The 17,662-nt window shown below is 37.8% G+C and overlaps 1 protein-coding gene across 1 annotated transcript; it reads right to left on the bottom strand.

Annotated features, from left to right (window-relative positions):
* Positions 1–132: 132 nt before the first annotated feature.
* Positions 133–15,085, bottom strand: LOC139725974 (uncharacterized). Its single transcript, XM_071637057.1, has 7 exons — positions 15,058–15,085; positions 12,110–12,433; positions 5,562–5,753; positions 3,460–3,795; positions 2,675–2,956; positions 1,299–1,598; positions 133–266 (listed from the first exon to the last, which is right to left on the bottom strand). The coding sequence occupies exons 1-7, from the start codon at positions 15,083–15,085 to the stop codon at positions 133–135; spliced, it is 1,596 nt and encodes a 531-aa protein (XP_071493158.1).
* Between the last annotated feature and the right edge of the window lie 2,577 nt (positions 15,086–17,662).

Below are 17,662 nucleotides of genomic sequence, written 5' to 3'. Positions count from 1 at the left end.
TCATATTTACTGAATATGGTAATATGGTAACAAGTAGAGATTAAAATGCTATTACATGCCACTTCTTGGTTGCTCTGTCAAAACAGCAATACTGTAAATAATTCATCATGTGAATGATTATACTCACCTCAATCAGTAGACAATCTTTCTCTTCATGAGGACAGTGAGACAGGTGATGATGGAGAGGATGAAAATGACGATGAGAAGAACGTACGTGGTCGACGATTTCTGAAGGAACCCTTGAAAAGGGCTGGCTATGGGACCCTCTGTCAATAAAGCACCAATGGACAACGGTAATGTTTGTTACTTCCTGGTTTATTTTCTCTTCATTCTCATAGTAGTGTCTGTTTTACAGCTTGCCTTTTTTCTTCTTTTACTGTTTTCTTTTCCGGAACCAGATACTACTAACTCAAATTCTGTCTAGTTGTAATTCGTTACGAAGAGAGCAATTATGACAAATTCTTTGCTGATACATAGCATATTTTTCGATTTAAGTCTTTCCTACTACCTCAATGAAAACACTCTATATACCTTCAGGCAAAACCTTGCAGACTATATACCTGTAGAAATGCGAAATAAATCGCATGCCGTTGTACTGTTCAAAGTAACTATCAAGTGTGTTGTTCCAATTTCGTTGAAACCTCGAACACAGGCAAAGTGTCCCTAATGGCGAACATCCGACAAACAGTGGATAACAAGTACATCACCTGTTTGTAGATTTCAATCAAAACTTTCGGTTACCCTCTGGTGTCGCTGGGCTCTTGCATTATTATCTTCTCATTCGGTACTTTGTGAAGTGACTGGGACATTTCTTATCCCCACCATACACACAAATTTGCAAGTGAGATTGTAATTGTAATTTTCGTTACTTATATGGTGAAGGGATCATATTGTATGCTTTGCTTCTTCAAGAATGATAGCTTTTGTTACTTACTGACTTTCAAGGACCTATACAATGTCAATACAAGCCATGCTGACTTGTATTGATTTATGATGCCTTGATCATCACTTATTTGGCCTATATACTATCTAATTATGTGCCATAAATATATTCACTATAATTTTTTTCGGTTACTTTTCACCAGATTACTTTGATCCATCCACATAAAAACCCCACAACAAAACTTCCCAACCAAGGTTCTGCCAATGACATCATCTACTGCTAGATGCAGTCTAAATTATCTCCTGCTGATATGATACCAAAAGACATTGGAATGCACTTTCCCTTAACTGAGCATAACATTTCCATACAATGTTTTTTTTTTTTTTCAATCGTATTTGTAATTTCTTCAACCTACCAGAAAAAGTTTCTGTTCGGCAATGTTTCATCCATGACGACGTATCTGCAACTCCGTTGGTGGCAGAACACGTGACATTGATGCAGTCATCGGGGAGTGGAGACAGGATCGCTGAGGCACAGCTGGAGGAGGACAAGATGACATTATCAGCTGTAATGTTGTATGTGTGGAGATGTGGGTAAGGCTGGTCAGAGAGGTCAACATGACAGGTGATGATTAGAGTTACCAGGTTTCCTTTACGTCTGATTTCCGTCGTCTGGATCCTAAGGATGTTGCTACCAGGTTGTTGGGGGCCGAGTTCTACAATGAGATCGAATAGTAACAAAATGGGAGGATAAAACATGAATAGCCTGAATGTTCAATTTCATAAAGCCAACAACGATACTGAAAGTGACATGAAACGTGAGTATAGGGTCTGACTGATCAGTCGCCGGGACTCGTGCCAATCTAAAGACCATGAAATGGCATGCACGCTCGCCAAGAAGGCGAAGAAGGCGACTACAAGAAATGTCCGAGACGTCTCTAAAACAAGATGAAAACTTTTCGTCTGAAAGTTCGCAGGCATCACAGTGACGTCATCGTGACGTTTCCGGTTGGTGGGTCTAGGCAAGGTCGCGGAGACGTCTCGGAGACCTCGTGGACAAAATAAATATCCGTGACTAGGCCGCGACTAAGGTGTCGCCGATAAGTAGCAGAGACGTCCCCGAGACCAGCTGAAGACTGTAAAAGTCTCAAAAAAAAACAAACACCGGAACATGTTTAATTCTCTCGCTACTCAGGGTAGTTTCCAAGAGACGTCTCAGAGACGTCGCGGAGTTGTCTCCGCGACCAGCGAGACTCGAGTCGCCAACAGGGTCGCCACCCAGCCTACAAGCAAATGAAATACCCACATCTATGCGCAGTTTTGACTTTGATTATCGGAAAGCTTTAGTTCCTTTCATTTCTTAGACACTCATAAACGAAAAAGGGGACATTGTAAACAATTCATGTTGTCGTTTTCTGTACTCTTTGTAAAGTGTGATTAGTCGCTGTAAATTGGCGTCATCCCATGACCTAGACACCCACGAGTCATGGAGCTCACGAGTCATAAAGTCAGCGAGCTAGATACCATGTAACATAGGCCAATGAGCAAGACACTACGCAAAATTTCCCTAGTGTCTAGCTCGTGGACCAAGTTGCTTGTTGACTTGTTTATTTTTCTTGTCGAGCCCAAGGGCCTTGTTCACGAAAGCGTCTACCTCCTGGCTGCATGACTCATGAGCTGTAGAACTCTTGGGCTGTATGACTCGTGTACATTATGACTTCGTTGGCAGTATGAATCGTGAGTTGCATTACTCGTGGGCGTCTACTTTGTGACGTGCACCCGTGACATTTACCTGGTTGTGAAGGACAGTAGGTCTTGGTCGCTTCAGTCTCCCCGTATTCATTTATACCAGTACACACGACATCGATGCATGTGTTGGGTTGAGGGTCAATCGTCACCATAGGAGAAGCTGAATCGGAAATGACGCTATTGTCGACTGCAATGAAAAACGTGTTGATTGGTGGAAAGGGTTGGTCTCCTGGATCCACGCGGCAAGTAATGTTAAGGCTTGGTTCGTTATCATCATCCTCTTGAGTCTCAAACTCTACGCTGATGATTCCTTCTGCTGGCTTATCTGTTCGATAGGATTATTTGTTATCAGTGTCCAAATCGGCAGTTGGTTACCAATGAGAAATAATGATAGATACGAGGTAGCTAAGTTAAAATGTGATCGCCTTAGATGGACAAAAAAGGGGGCAGATATTGTTTTAACAAGATGCTTAAAATTCGTAGGAGGTTAACCTTGACTTCCAGGCATTTAGTAAGCAAGTGTTATATAAACAAAGACTAGCCGTTTTATATAGTGACATTTAAGATGACTTTGTTGATGGCTTCCATAAGCATAATAGGTCCGCATGGTTGGAAAAAAGGTATCAACAAGAATGCTTTAATGAGCATGATAGATTTGTGATTTAACACGCTGCGTAACATTGATGAGAGCGTGAATGAAAACGTATACACTTAACACTTAAAGAGGTTGTTCGACTACGACGAAATCATAAAAGCAAATACCTATGTTTAAATCAAAATATCCCAACGAGTTTTGCCTCATTGGCATAGCTAACATACTTATTGTACCTTGAGGACAGTGTGTGAACGTGGCTGAGGTCGTTCCTATCCCGTTCGTCGCGGAGCACGTGAGTTCGATGCAGGCGTTGGGGCGTGGCGAGAGGATGGCTGAGGCGCTGCTTGATGACGATAGAGTTGTGTTCTCAGTCACGATGGTGTAGGTGTGGAGGTACGGGGACGGCTGATCAGTGAAGTTCACGTGACAGGAGATGACCAAATTAACCAGGTTATCGTCGCCTTTAATCTCTACAGCATCAATGGATAAGATGTTCTCTCCTGGGGGTGTACCGGGACTTGGAGTGATACATGGAGTGATGGACCGGGCGGGGGACGGGGTTACACCACCTGCCAAAGTGTAATCGCACATTATCCAGTCAGTGTTAAGACTTAAAAGATAAACCCGACAACCCTATTTCAAGTGTAATCGTGGATCATATAAGAGCACAAGTCTAACCGTAAGAGGGAAATCATATTTGATGATGGAGTCTAAGACGATAAATGATAAATACAGCTCTTGAAACGCTCATGTCAAATGCGTTACGAATCAATAATGTTTAGGGTTCGCTTCGAGTCCTTAGACTCTAATCCATGAAGATATTTGCTTCTTATTTTATTTAGCAATATCACATGGAAGACATACAAGTGTATATGGGTGTAAGTAAATTTTAGTCGAGTAAATCGTATGAGAATGAATGTTTCGACACTGATTTTTGTTCATGAATATATGTTCCTTGTTACAAAGAAACGATAATTGGACATTACTACAAAATGTGGAATTTATATCATTATTGATACTTCTCGGTCATTTGGTCTTATGGAGAGTTTATTTGGTTTTCCAGATCCACACGATCAAAGTAACATAAGTATGATAGAACGAGTGATGACATGATGTTCATTATTCCAAAGTTTCTTTAATCATGTTAATACTATAATGAGTTAAAGTTCGTTATTTCAACACGTCTTACAAGGACTTTAATAAACATGTTATAGCTTCTAATGATATAAGAGCATTAGGCCCTACATATATTTACATATGACATTTGCCTAGGGATCGTTTTCAATAGGCCTACTTTTGTGATTATGATTCCGCCACTATCATGATATTTGGTATCGTGTATTTTTTATGCAAACTTTGTAAACCTGGTCATTATTTAACGTGGAAATCTGAAATGAAATGAAATGACATGACATGAAGTGAATTACTGGAAATCAAGAAAAGCGCCATAAAAGCGTGATAATGTTCTCATAATAGGTGAAAATGCTAATTCTATATGGGATAATTTACGTATTCAAAGGAGGGAATTAACCAAAACACATTTCTTCCGTGTACTAAATTCATGGACGGACTCAGCCGTAAAAACTATTTTCTCTTGGGAAGAAATCAAAGTCCGGCTAATTAATATTATCGAAATGACACGTACATCGCATTTTTTTTTGAATTCCCTTGACACTAAAGTTGACTCTAAGCTTATTCAAGTTGTGAACAAAGGTAAAAAACGAAGGCTATATTTAAAGAGTTTGTTTGCAAAAACCGATAAGTCCATATTTGCCAAATGGAGATATTTGCGATTAAAGGGTCAAGAAAAATAAAGAGAATAATAAGAAAAATTTTGCTTCTTTTGACCATAACTTCAAAAATATATCTTTAGATGTAGTGACCAATATATCATTTAAAAGGTATTATTTTGTACTTTATGACAGAGATCGTACTTCAAAATCTTCAAAAATGGACTTATCGGTTTTTGCAAACAAACCCTATTTGGTTTCTTTTTCTCAAGTTTATTTCCTGTGGAATTTTATACCAATACAAGTTTTTATTTTAAAAAAAAAACCATGCTTTTTTAGCTTCATGTGGTACCTCATAAACACGTTTCATCACCATCAAGTTTCAGGGTGTTTGGATTATGGCTGTGATATTATGAATACACATTTTGTCTCGTACATATCATATTATTTAGACTTTTTTTTCGAAAAATGCGTTGGACGTCATTAAAATTAATTTCGTATCTGAATATGAATTCATCAATACCTATAAATAAGTATGTACAATGTATGATTATGCAGTAACGCAATTGGATAATGTGTACGGATATCATATTTGATAAATTTACCTGCAACCTCCAGAGTTGAAGAGCGCACGACACCGTACACATGACACTGAAGTATACTACCGTTGTTAGCTGTGGTTGGGGTGAATGTCAGTTGACTGGTGATGTCATAGTAAGTCAAGAGATCAGCTCCGTAACCCAGACCTGCATTCAAGTCTCCGTTCCTGAATATTGCCTCCGCAGCTTCCGGATCTCCTGAAATACAATTCAAAACTATATATTGAGTCCCTCACCACATCAGTACATCAAAGCACTACGACCATTATCACTCCTTGACATCTGATGAATTAGAGACAGCAGTAAAACTAAATTGTCAGAAAGAGGGGGGTGGTCATACCTCATGCATCTCTTTATGTCTCATAATATACTAAGCCTTTTGAACCGATCTGCCGTATGGCAAGCCTTTTTTTTTACATTTAAAGTTAATTTCTGATATCAAGAATTCCATTTTGTGATATCAAAAAATCAAATTTCTGATATCAATGATTCAATTTGTGATATCAAGAATGAAATTTGTGATATCATAAATTCCCGTAAGTGTAGCACATGAACTTTATTTGTGATATCAAGAAATCGAATATGTGATATCATAAAAATCCATTCTTCATATCACAAATTCAATTTGTGATATCACATATTTAAATTCGTGATATCAAAAATTCAATTTGTGATATCACTGAATGAATTTGTGATATCAGAAATTCGAATTCTTGATATCAAAAATAGGTTTTACGTGAAAAACCAATGGTAATTCTTGCTGTCACAAAATCAATTTCTGATAAGACAAATTCGAATTTGTGATATCACGAAATAGACTTGTGATATCACTAATTTGAATTTGTGATATCAAGAATTCTTATTTGTGATATCAAAAATGCGAAATTGTGATATGACAAATTCCATTTTGTGATATCACAAATTGAATAATTGATATCAGTAATTCCCAGGGAATTCGAGCGTTAGTTTTGCGCTGGAATTCAACTGTGAATTAGAGCGTTAGTTGAGCGCAGAAATACACATGGAATTCGAGCGTCAGTTGAGTGCAGAAAATCGCTGTGAATTCGAGCATTAGTTTAGCGCAGAAATACAAGAGAGTTACTTTTGCGCTAAAATACACAGGGAATTGGAACATCAGTTTTGAGCTGATAATATTATTCAGATGGAATGTACACCTCTGCTAACTTTTATAGAACAATGTTCAAAATACAAATAACTATATAAGAGACTTCCATCATTCCCTAAATGATCATCGAGGTATAACATTTGATGAATTATTGATACAAATCAATTGCTTTGCAACATATAATGAATTCGATGATACTATCACTTAGGACCTACATTTAATTCATCGTTCTGGACCTCAAATTGTCGTCTATTCCTATGTCATTGTTAATTAGTAATTAAGTAAGACTTACACCGATTCGATGATAATGTGTGGTTGTATGTGTATATGTTTTATAAAAGCATACCACGTGTTTGTAATGCGGAGGACAGCTGGAGGACCGAACGCAACGTGTTTCTCCTAAAGACATTTCTCACTCCTCAAAAATCACTCCTCCAGAACAAAGGGGTGTATCCATTGAAATCAATAGTGTTGGGTATACAGTTTGCCTGCTCCAATATGTTTATGATTTTGTAAAATAATTTAATGTGTAATCTGTTATAGGCAAGTGTATTCAGATCAGAGCAAGAAGAGTGAAGATATCCAGATCTTCTGAGGAGTTTGGTGCAACAATATGCATGACAAACAAAAAGTTAGAATTTTTATAGTGAGAAGAAAGTAGTGGTACAAAGGACTTCAATTTTGTTTATCTGCGCAATAGGAAATTTCTGTTCTTAACTTGGAGGAGTTACAGGGGGAGGTCGGGAGAGAGTATCTTTCATAGAGTTAAGAGAAACGCAAACAAAAGTTGTAAGTCAACCAGTCTCTGCCAAATCAGTGGCGAGAAATGAGAGGGGAAAAATATATGTAACTCTGAAGTAATTGACAACACATCACTAACGGAATTTGAGATATGTTGCTAAACGATTTGTTTTCATCGATTCTTCTAAAACTAATTCCAATCACTTTCAATGAAAAACGGGTTGCCAAAACTCTTCATTTAGTTTTTTCTTCAACTATCTTTATATTGTTGCGGGAAAAATGGGTGTTGTTGCACTGACTACTGGGGGTGGCAGGATGTTTACCGAGCGGGAATGGTACCCCCAATAGAAAGGCACATTTTCCGCAATGGAAGAGAGTTAATTAGTAAGATATAAGGTGCATCAGGTACATTCACACAATCCATTCACCGCGATGAGAGGGCTGCAACATAGTTCAATCGGGAGAGCGTATGTTCCGGGCAAAAACTGTTATTTTATTGGCAGATATACTTCTCGTTGACAAACGTACATGATCAAAATGAGTTATGACAGGACTTGTGTAATTACTCTAACAGCATGACATGACGACTTTCGGTAAAGTCCTTAGATTCAAGAAGTCGCTCCTCTTCAGAAGTAAAGTTCTCTCTATTCACGAAGTCCCAAAAAGTGAAGTCCCTTGCCTAGACAGATCAATCGATATTTATACCTCTATGCTCAGTGTATTTCTTTAAACTTACAAAAGTATTCGAGCAATTCAAATTATGTGGAAACTATGAGAAATATAGAATATTTGGGGCGTATACCTTTTTATAAAATGGGTTCAAGAATGTAGCCAATAGGAAGCGCTGAAATGAGACACACCTCCTTCCTTTACTTCAGTACAATTGCACTGCCTGTAATCCTATGGTACTAGTAGATTGCCGATCGTCTGTGCGCGCGGCGGCTCCTTTGATGAATTGCATGCATACGCGCTGTCAATCCTGTAAACAACTTCTAGCTCGGGCTGCCGGCCGGCCGGCCTGTCTTCCCTTGTGCATAACATGTGTGGCGTACGTACGTATACTCTACTATACGTACACTTTGTACAGTACAGTAGACCAAGCGTTATGGGACCGGACGCGTACATGGAGTCACTTTGAAGAGCAAATCCAACGATTTAGCAGGTTAATTCTCACGCCGTTTTCAGAGTATGTTGTCTAGTAGGCCTATATGAGGAGTCTATATCAAGTCTTTAAGGTAAAGGGTGCATATTCTATGTAAAATAAGTAAGTTTTCATGCGGGAACTTAAAGGGCCAGTTTACCTTTGGGAGCAGTGATTTCAAAAATGTCCAAGATATCATATTTGATGCATATGTGTAGGTCTGTTGTATCATAAAACATCCTACTGTATGAAATATTTGCAATAAAACCTAAAATATAAGGAGATATTAGGGTTTTTCTCAATAAACCGTAACTGTATACGGTTTAGTCTGGAAACATTTTTATTATAACTATTGTTCACATTTTGTGTATTTAACAACTTTTAACATTGATTATACGGATTCAAATTTTGACAGTGGTTGTTTCTATCCCTAACTCACATTTTAGAACTATTTTAAAGCACTAATGCTGGGTTTTTGTTTCATCTGCAAATGGTAAATTAGGCCTTTAAGTGTCCGGAAACCCAACCCCCCATTATACTTATACTGTACCAATATGTGCGGGACTTCCGCGAGTGCGACGTGCGTAAATGTTTGGGACGAACATCTTCGGACGTCTTGACCCACAAAGGTACGTGAAAAACGCTGAAAAATGATGTTAGTTTTCGAATTTTCGACCCATTTTATAAAACAAATGATGCACAGGATCACAATTGTAAATACCCGAGAGTGAGCTACGCCTACACTAACACACTCTATCCTGTGCATCATTTGTATATTATAAAATGGGTTCAAGAATGTAGCCAATTGGAAGCGCTGAAATGAGTCACGTGTGCGTGCATTATTTTCTTCAGGTAAGCACTAAGAAGAGTCTCTCTTCCACCTCCCTGGCCTGACGTACGTCACAATGTTTTACACTAGCAGTGCGCACTCGATCAGTTGTTACAAGTGCGTCACGCGCTACTATACGCGCTGTCAATCCTGTAAACAACTTCTAGTTCGGGCCGCGGGCTGCCACAACAGCCGGCGGCCTTTCTTGTGCATAACAGTACGTGGCGTACGTATACTCTTATACGTACTTACAGTACTAGGTGAGTGTGCGGGATTTCCGAGTGCGACGTGCGTAAATGTTTGGGACGAACATCTTCGGACATCTTGACTTAAATTGAGCGAGTGCTACATGTAGCTGACTGGTATTGACCCACAAAGGTACGTGAATAATGCTGTTAGTTTTCGACCCATTTTATAAAACTAATGATGCACAGGATTATTTCGTGGCGTTAGTGAAGGTGCGGCTCACTCTCGAGTATTGACAACGGTTGCAAACATGCACTCGGCTGCGCCTCGTGCATGTCGCACCATTGTCAATACTCTCGAGCGCGCCGCACCTTCACTAACACACTCTATCCTGTGCATCATTAGTATAATATTAGGTGAAACATAGAATTCTTTAGTGGACTATACACAACATAAAATCCAAACGATGTAATGCGAGGAATGGACAGAATTTACGGAATGTGCAAGGAATGTGTATTTTATCAGAGATTCAGTCTAGAACGAAAATCCACTTGTTTTGGAATGTGCCCTCCTTGGTACTTTATTAGGTAGAGTTATGCCAAATATCCTAGGAGGAGAAACCCTAGAAAGTGTCAACGTGGAGGGGTGTGCTTGGCACGTGCGGAATGTAAACATTGACCCCACGAGAATTCGCTGCGGAGGGTGAGTGGTTTTCATCTACAACAAGGCACTTATTGTTCTGCATGGTCAGTGCAGGGAGGTGGGTCCCTGGTCAGTGGTTTTCTGCTTATCCATATTCGTAACAATATTCTATGTAAAGATAACACCTGATATTCCATCTTAATTTCAGCGCTAAACTAACGCTCGAATTCACTGTGTATTTCTGCGCTTAAATAACGCTCGAATTCACAGATCAATTTCAGCGCAAAAGTATTGCTCGAATTTCTTGTGTATTTCTTCGCTCAACTAACGCTCAAATTTACAGTTCAATTTCAGCGCAAAACTAAAGCTCGAATTGCCTTTGTATTTCTGCGCTAAACTAACGCTTTAATTCACAATTGAATTCTAGCACAAAACTAACGTTCGAATTCCCTATGTATTTCTGCGCTCAACTAACGCTCGAATTCCCATTGGTTTTCTGCACTGAACTAAAGCTCGAATTCCCTGTGTATTTCTGCGCTCAACCAGGGAGGTTTGTTTCACCTCCCTGGCTCAACTAACGCTCGAAATCATAGTTGCTTTTCAGCACAAAACTAACGCTCAAATGTCCCGAGTATTTCTGCGCTCAACTAGCGCTCGAATTCACAGTGGTTTTCTGCGCAAAACTAATGCTCGAAATCAAATGATTTTTTTTTTTTTTTGCAAAAGATAGGTGCTGATATTCTATGTAAATTAATGATAATTGGAATTAGTGATATCACAAAATGTATTTCTTGATATCAAGAATGCGAATTCGTGATATCTCGAATTGAATTTGTGATATTACTAATTCGATTTCGTGATATCGAAAATTGGTTTTGCGTGATAAACCAGTGGGTATTTGTGATATCAAAAATGGAATTCGTGGTATCAGAAAATCTGTTTAGAAATTAGATTGACTTGCCATACTGCCGATAGACCAACTATTTCAACTTTTTATCACATTCAGCTGACATTACATCAAGACATAAAACGATATCATGAATACTCCGTGTGTAGTTTTCGAAACCTGATGACGTCATACACATTTCTCCAAAAGAGAAACTATTCTATTCAAACAACTTTAACCTTTTAAGGCGAACGTCCCATTTATTGCATATAGCTATAGGATAGTTCAGTCATGATAGATCTATTGTTGAACGATGATGTTGTATCATACCTACACAATTCAAGTTTGAGTAAATGTCCTCTCTCAGTTGAAATGGGAAATAGGTAATGTGTGAAAGTAACAGTACTAGGTGTTAATATCACTGGTTTTGGAAGGTTAAAAAAACAAAAACAATGATGTTTGGAATATTGATAAGTCTACCAGAATTTGTAACAATGTATTACACGAATTTACGATTTAAGATAATGTAATTAAGATTGGATATAAGATCGATGCTAAAATTACAAACTTGATGAATTACAGGTTTCAACCAATAGAATGTGGACTTGTCATCGCTGAATTATGAGTTAGGACTTTAGTTGAAACCAATATAGCAAGCGAGAAATAAGATACTTTGTGACAATACTGCAATTATGATTTAACAGTGTCATGGCAGGGTCGACAACATTGATCAGTCTAGTTTGGTTTCAACCAATAGAATGTGGACTTGTCATCGCTGAATTATGAGTTGGGACTTTAGTTGAAACCAATATAGCAAGCGAGAAATAAGATACTTTGTGACAATACTGCAATTATGATTTCACAGTGTCATAGCAGATTCGATAACATTGATCAGTCTAGTTTGTAAAAAAAAAAAAGTTTCACCATGCAAAAACCAAGAAGCCAAGAAAACAACGATACTTAAAAAAAAACCCATAATATGTGATATATGAAATCAACTCACGTTCTCCATCACATCGAACGCCTACGTCATTGTTGTGCCCACAACTGCCGTAACTGGAGCATCCCCACGGGAATCGACTGCACTCTGAAAGGGAGTTTTTATCTGACGTGGGACAGTGAATGATTTTGTCTAACCAAATAGGACCCGATCCTTCTCCGAAGTGGGCATTAGAATGGACCGAGGCAGCCCCCGAGTACCCAAGCTGTCTACACACAGCGTGAGCTGCGTTCATATCCCAACCAGTGTCACACGCCGTGCCCCAGACCCCATCACAGAATATCTCCACTCGGCCTTCATGTTCGTCAGTTCCTCCGACAAGTCTCACTGTAACATGTGGAAAACATGAAGTTGTGTTGGCTATTCTTTTTTTTTAAAATCATATAAAATGGGCAGAATTTCAGATTCTATACCACATAATTATTGAAAGCGAGTTATGATCAATTACTAGTGCACGCATTGGACCACAAAATTCAAGACGCATTCTATGCATTCTCGGTTCACATCTTGAAATCTACAATATTCATATTCTGAATTACGTAAAATGGGAAACAAGACATTGTTTTGACTCTTGACTCATATTCCTATCAACAAGACTACCGAAATGTTACAATGACATCAAAATGAAACTATCGATAAATGTGGTTTCACATTTGAAGTCTACTTTTTTAAATATGACATCGTAATTGACGGCACTATCAAGGTAAACACGATGCAATGGGACTAGAATGAATTGAATTGAAAATTTTTTAACCCCCCCCCCCCCCAGAAAGTTCAAGGGTTTGGAAGGTTTTAATGCAATGACGTGTGATGCGATGAAATCTGCTGTCAAAATTTGGGCCTAGGTCGAGGTGTAGGCGTATACGAAGTTATCAGAGTTGATTGAAGAGAATTGAGCTTCACGCATCTGACCAAGAGAAGCTTGAAGCTGAAGAATATGAGGTATTGAAATGTCTTTACTAAACTGAATTATATTTGAGATCTCATCATTGCCTTGATAAGTAAAGAAAAAAAAAACACACTTGTCAATATCTTACCCTCTTGGCTTGTAATACCTCATTCTGGCTTTGTAGCGTAAATTGGTGAAATTGATGGAGTATCAATACACATGCAAACACGCATTCAGAACTTCCATCACTGTCCATGGATTGAGGAATCTAAAAATTCATTTGCGCATTTAGTTCGGGTTATCCAGAACGTATCCATATTTTTCGCTGATACTCACCAGTTCTACCATCGCACGGCCGCGAGCAGTAACTGCCTCTGAACGCGTAGTTATATAACTAAGTTTGCCGCTGAGCGACTTTTGCCATCTGCAAAGTGACTCTTTTTTAATCCTTGTTCTTTTATCACTTTCTGTTCAAAATATCCTGGCAATAAGATCACATATTCACCTATAAATTTTCAGCTTTATATTCTAGGCAATGATATATCACATTATAACCTCGCTTTCATTTTGCAACATTTCTCTGCATCATTATGAGGAATCATCGAACATAGGAGCACATTGAGGAAATATTTTCACTTCCGTCGTCGATATTTAAAAACAGACAAAATGACCAATTTAAATGAACACGAAAGACAGAGGTAAACAATTTTACAATTTACTAAACTCTCACAGGTCCATCCTGTTGAGGGAATGGATCTGAAATGTAATGATCTATGTCATCCATAAATTATTATCATTAGAATACTAAAAAGTTCGTCATATACGACGGAAATGATTCCCGGTGTCTGTCAAATTCCACCTGTAAATTCACAGTGATATGATTGAAAGGCATCGGCAATATTGCCTTCAGTCAGAAAATGGACAAAAATATCCGGCTATGCTTGTCAGGTCCACATAATGAGCAGGGCTGGGATTTTGAATTGAGACATGACTTACACGTAAACCTATGGGGTCATAGGGCAGGAAAAAGCTCCTCATTTTGAATGAATTTACTCTGTTACATAATTCGTATCAGTCTTTATCCGATTTGAAAGGTGATAATTACAAAATACATGTTATCATCTTTCAGTTACACTTCTTTTAAAACCTGAAAGTCTAAAAAGACAAGATTTAACGGGGTCGCTAGGTAGCTTTAGAGAGTACGCTGATACGGAAACAATATCTTCTTTTGGCTGCGTGTAGGATGCGTGATGATGTTTGTCCTCGGTTGACATGATTTTCATGACAGAATTTTATTTTGTATTATTTGCTCAAACACGTTAGTATTTTATTTCATACCACTATCTGTAATAGAATGGTAGTTTTTAATTCCTTCCTTTCACAAACAAAGTGAGATATCAGAAAAAACGGTCCAATATTACTGGAAACAACTCAGACGAACTGCGTGAAACTTTACCAGTAGAAAGAGACAAAAATGTGAGATATTTTATTGTTTCCAGCTTCTCACAAAGTGTATTTGTAATCAGCCACCCTCGATAGGGACACTTTCACTAATTCGCCTAAAGTTATTTTACTTTCTGAGCAGCTGCTGTCTATTTTTCTTAACCACACGAACGAAAACACTCCCGATATTCGTATGTAAATTACGGACAGCATCTAGTAACGTTAAAAGCATGACGAAAATCTTTAGTTCTAAACGGTGATCAAGTTCACTTTATTTTTTACACAAACATCCTGTCTCGACAATTGTAGTTTTCCTGGTTTCTTAATGTCTCGTTTATGTGATATGATGATTGGGAGGCGATCATGACAGCAACAAGAATTCCTTCGTTCCATCCTAGGTACCCGTAGGTAGGCCGATGTTCTTGAAAGCTGTTCAGTCTTCTAACTCCCGATTAAACCTTGGTCGCATGTCGTGTAAAATGTGAAGATTTCACAGCAATTATCCATGATTTCAAACTCAAAACTGTACAAAAGTTGTCTTCTCAATATCTCGTACTCTCTGCCGAACCCTGGAATAAAATGCGTGTTCGTTGCATGAATAGGAGACACATTATGTCACCTTCCACTGGCATGAAGTCAAAGTTCATTTCCGTTTCATTTTGTTCCTCTGTCAAAAATTATCTAAATAATGAAGAGCAAGTTGCTTTAGCGTGTCTGGTTTGTAGTACACTAATTAGTGGTAGCGCCTCTGATCAGACGCATTGAACATGGCACCTAGCAACATTCTTTCCATTGTATGGGGATTGCGTTCTGAAACAAGATGGGAAAATGTGACGATATATCTCGCGTTGGCATAAACATCTCTTAACTGTGGCAAACACGCGTATGTTGCGAGGAATGGTCTTGTGCAATAATGGACACATAGAGACCACATTAATTGGTGGAGGAAAAATCAGTCATCAGTTTACAGGAAGAGATTGCATTTTTAGATCTTTATGGTTTTTATTTCAGGTGAACATTATGATTTATGTAAGGTTCGTTGCAGTTGAAAACTAAATGGAAAAATGTAGTCAAGTTTGTACATATTTTTAAATTAACATCGTCCCCTCTAGTGTCCGTAGAGATTACGATGTGGGGACGGCAAATTTCTGCCTTCGAAGCCTTTCATCAAATCGAGGAAGAGAGCTTTGGATTTTCGTATTTTCTGGTTTAGCGACAGAAGCCTTTGCTCCAATATTTAAGCATTATCTTGTTAGGGATATCTCAGAAAGTTTTCACGCATTTGTCGAACAGCATTGCTCTATCGCGGTACCGTTAATTGGAGTTGAAAAAGTGTAGTGATGTATCTGGGTGAGAGTTCACTTCCGTCACACATAACTATGTATCGTGATGACCCAATGTTTGGAATCGGAAAAGGAGCGGATATTCCATTGTTATGAATCATTACGTTCGGTTCGGTTATCCCAGATATTATCTGGGGATTGGATTGAGGGATGAAGTTTGTCGTTTATTGAATACATTTATTTGGCTCAACGTGCAGAATTATACAAGGATTTTCTCGGGGTTTTTCTGCAGGATGATTTGCGTCTCCTTTACTGTTAAAGTCCTTGATGTAACGAATGTTATTACAAAAGAGAAATATTAACATCAAACGTTTTAAGGGCTTATTACCGCGACAGATATTCATATAAAATTCAGAAAAATGGTCACCATGATGGTTAACGAAGATAGATTTTAACTCTTTCCGGGAATGTAAATTGTTTTGGTTCGTAGTCATATCTGAGTGTGTATTATTTCTATTTCTTTTCGCAAATTTAGCTAAACTGAAGTACACTTAATCTGGACCCAGCTCCGAAATCATATCAAACAGGCACCTCAATACAAACTTTGGCCAATCTTTTCTGAAGAAAATAGTAAAACATGTTAATATATAAAAATGAGCAAATGCTATACACTCAGTTGGTAAGCTTATTCTACACCAGATTGTCCACTATGTGATCTTGATCCCCTTCCTTCTTTAATGTTCGCTTATAACTTGTCAGTGATTTGTAATGTTGTCGAGTTATGTATGTATTTTTTTTGTCCCAGCAATACTCAACAATGTGGCCATGTTGTAAGTTTACCGTAACTGTATTATGTATTATATTATTTTTTTTTTCATGTGTCTACAATATGTGTATTTTGTGATGTATCTATATACATAAAGCCTCTGAGAGTAACAGTGTTTCCAGGCACTGACCGAGCTACCCTACTGAAACAAAAGAAATTGAAAAATACAATGAATAAATAGATATTGCCTAAACAGAATATCAATCGTTGTTAATTTAATAAATGTGCTACCCGCAATGCCCCCCTAAGTTTGTAAGGCATGCCGTACTTGTAGTTCATCATAAGACAATGTTGTCATCTAAACACCAGCTTTTTTAATTGAAATTTTGTTGAAAAATTCGTAGTTCTTATTGAAAAGTTCAACTTTTTAAAGATTTTTTTCTTTTAAATCAATAATGCAATATAAGGTCAAATTTCCATCTCTCTCTTAGTAAAAGGTCGTTTGTAGTGCAGACAGTGTATCAATCGTTTTAGTTGTTATTATTTTGTACAAGATTTCTATCGCGATATTCAACAAACCCACAGCACGGATTATAATATTTGTCAAATTATAAAAGTATGTCATTGTTGCAAACCGGTTTCACCTACAAACATCTCATGTATTGTTATTTAACTTACGAACAACACAATTTATAGTGTTTGTCAATATACAATTATAGGAAATCAACGTCCCATATTGAATTGATTTTGATTAAGAGAAATACATTTTACTGGATTTAACTTTTCATGATTTACTATGGTTGTATGTACGTGAGTTTGCATGTGTGTGTGTGTGTGTGTGTGTGTGTGTTTGTGTATGTGTGTGTTTATAATTATGTAGAGGGAGGTGTAGTTGTTTTTTTTTTTCATCGAGAGTCGTCAACAGAATGAAAGAAATTGCTTAGGTAAAGGCCTCTCCACAATAATCAGCGCCAAACTTCACTGAAATAAATAAATAAAAACTAATACAACATGTTAAACAATAGATTAAATAGTTAAGAATTAGTTTATTAGCACACATGGGCAATAAGATCAAAGAAAAGGGAGGGGAACAATATCCACTATAACTTACTGATTGCGGTATTGTAGTATTTTGGCTAATGTTGGAAGAAAGAAAGTTAGAATTTGACCAATAG

The sequence above is a fragment of the Diadema antillarum genome, unplaced genomic scaffold (genome assembly GCF_040938485.1).
Source record: "Diadema antillarum isolate AM-2024a unplaced genomic scaffold, OU_Dant_1.0 seq00000069_RagTag, whole genome shotgun sequence".
Lineage (NCBI taxonomy): Eukaryota > Metazoa > Echinodermata > Echinoidea > Diadematoida > Diadematidae > Diadema > Diadema antillarum.
The sequence above is the reverse complement of the archived record's forward strand: the minus strand, read 5'-3'. Positions and strand labels throughout refer to the sequence as shown.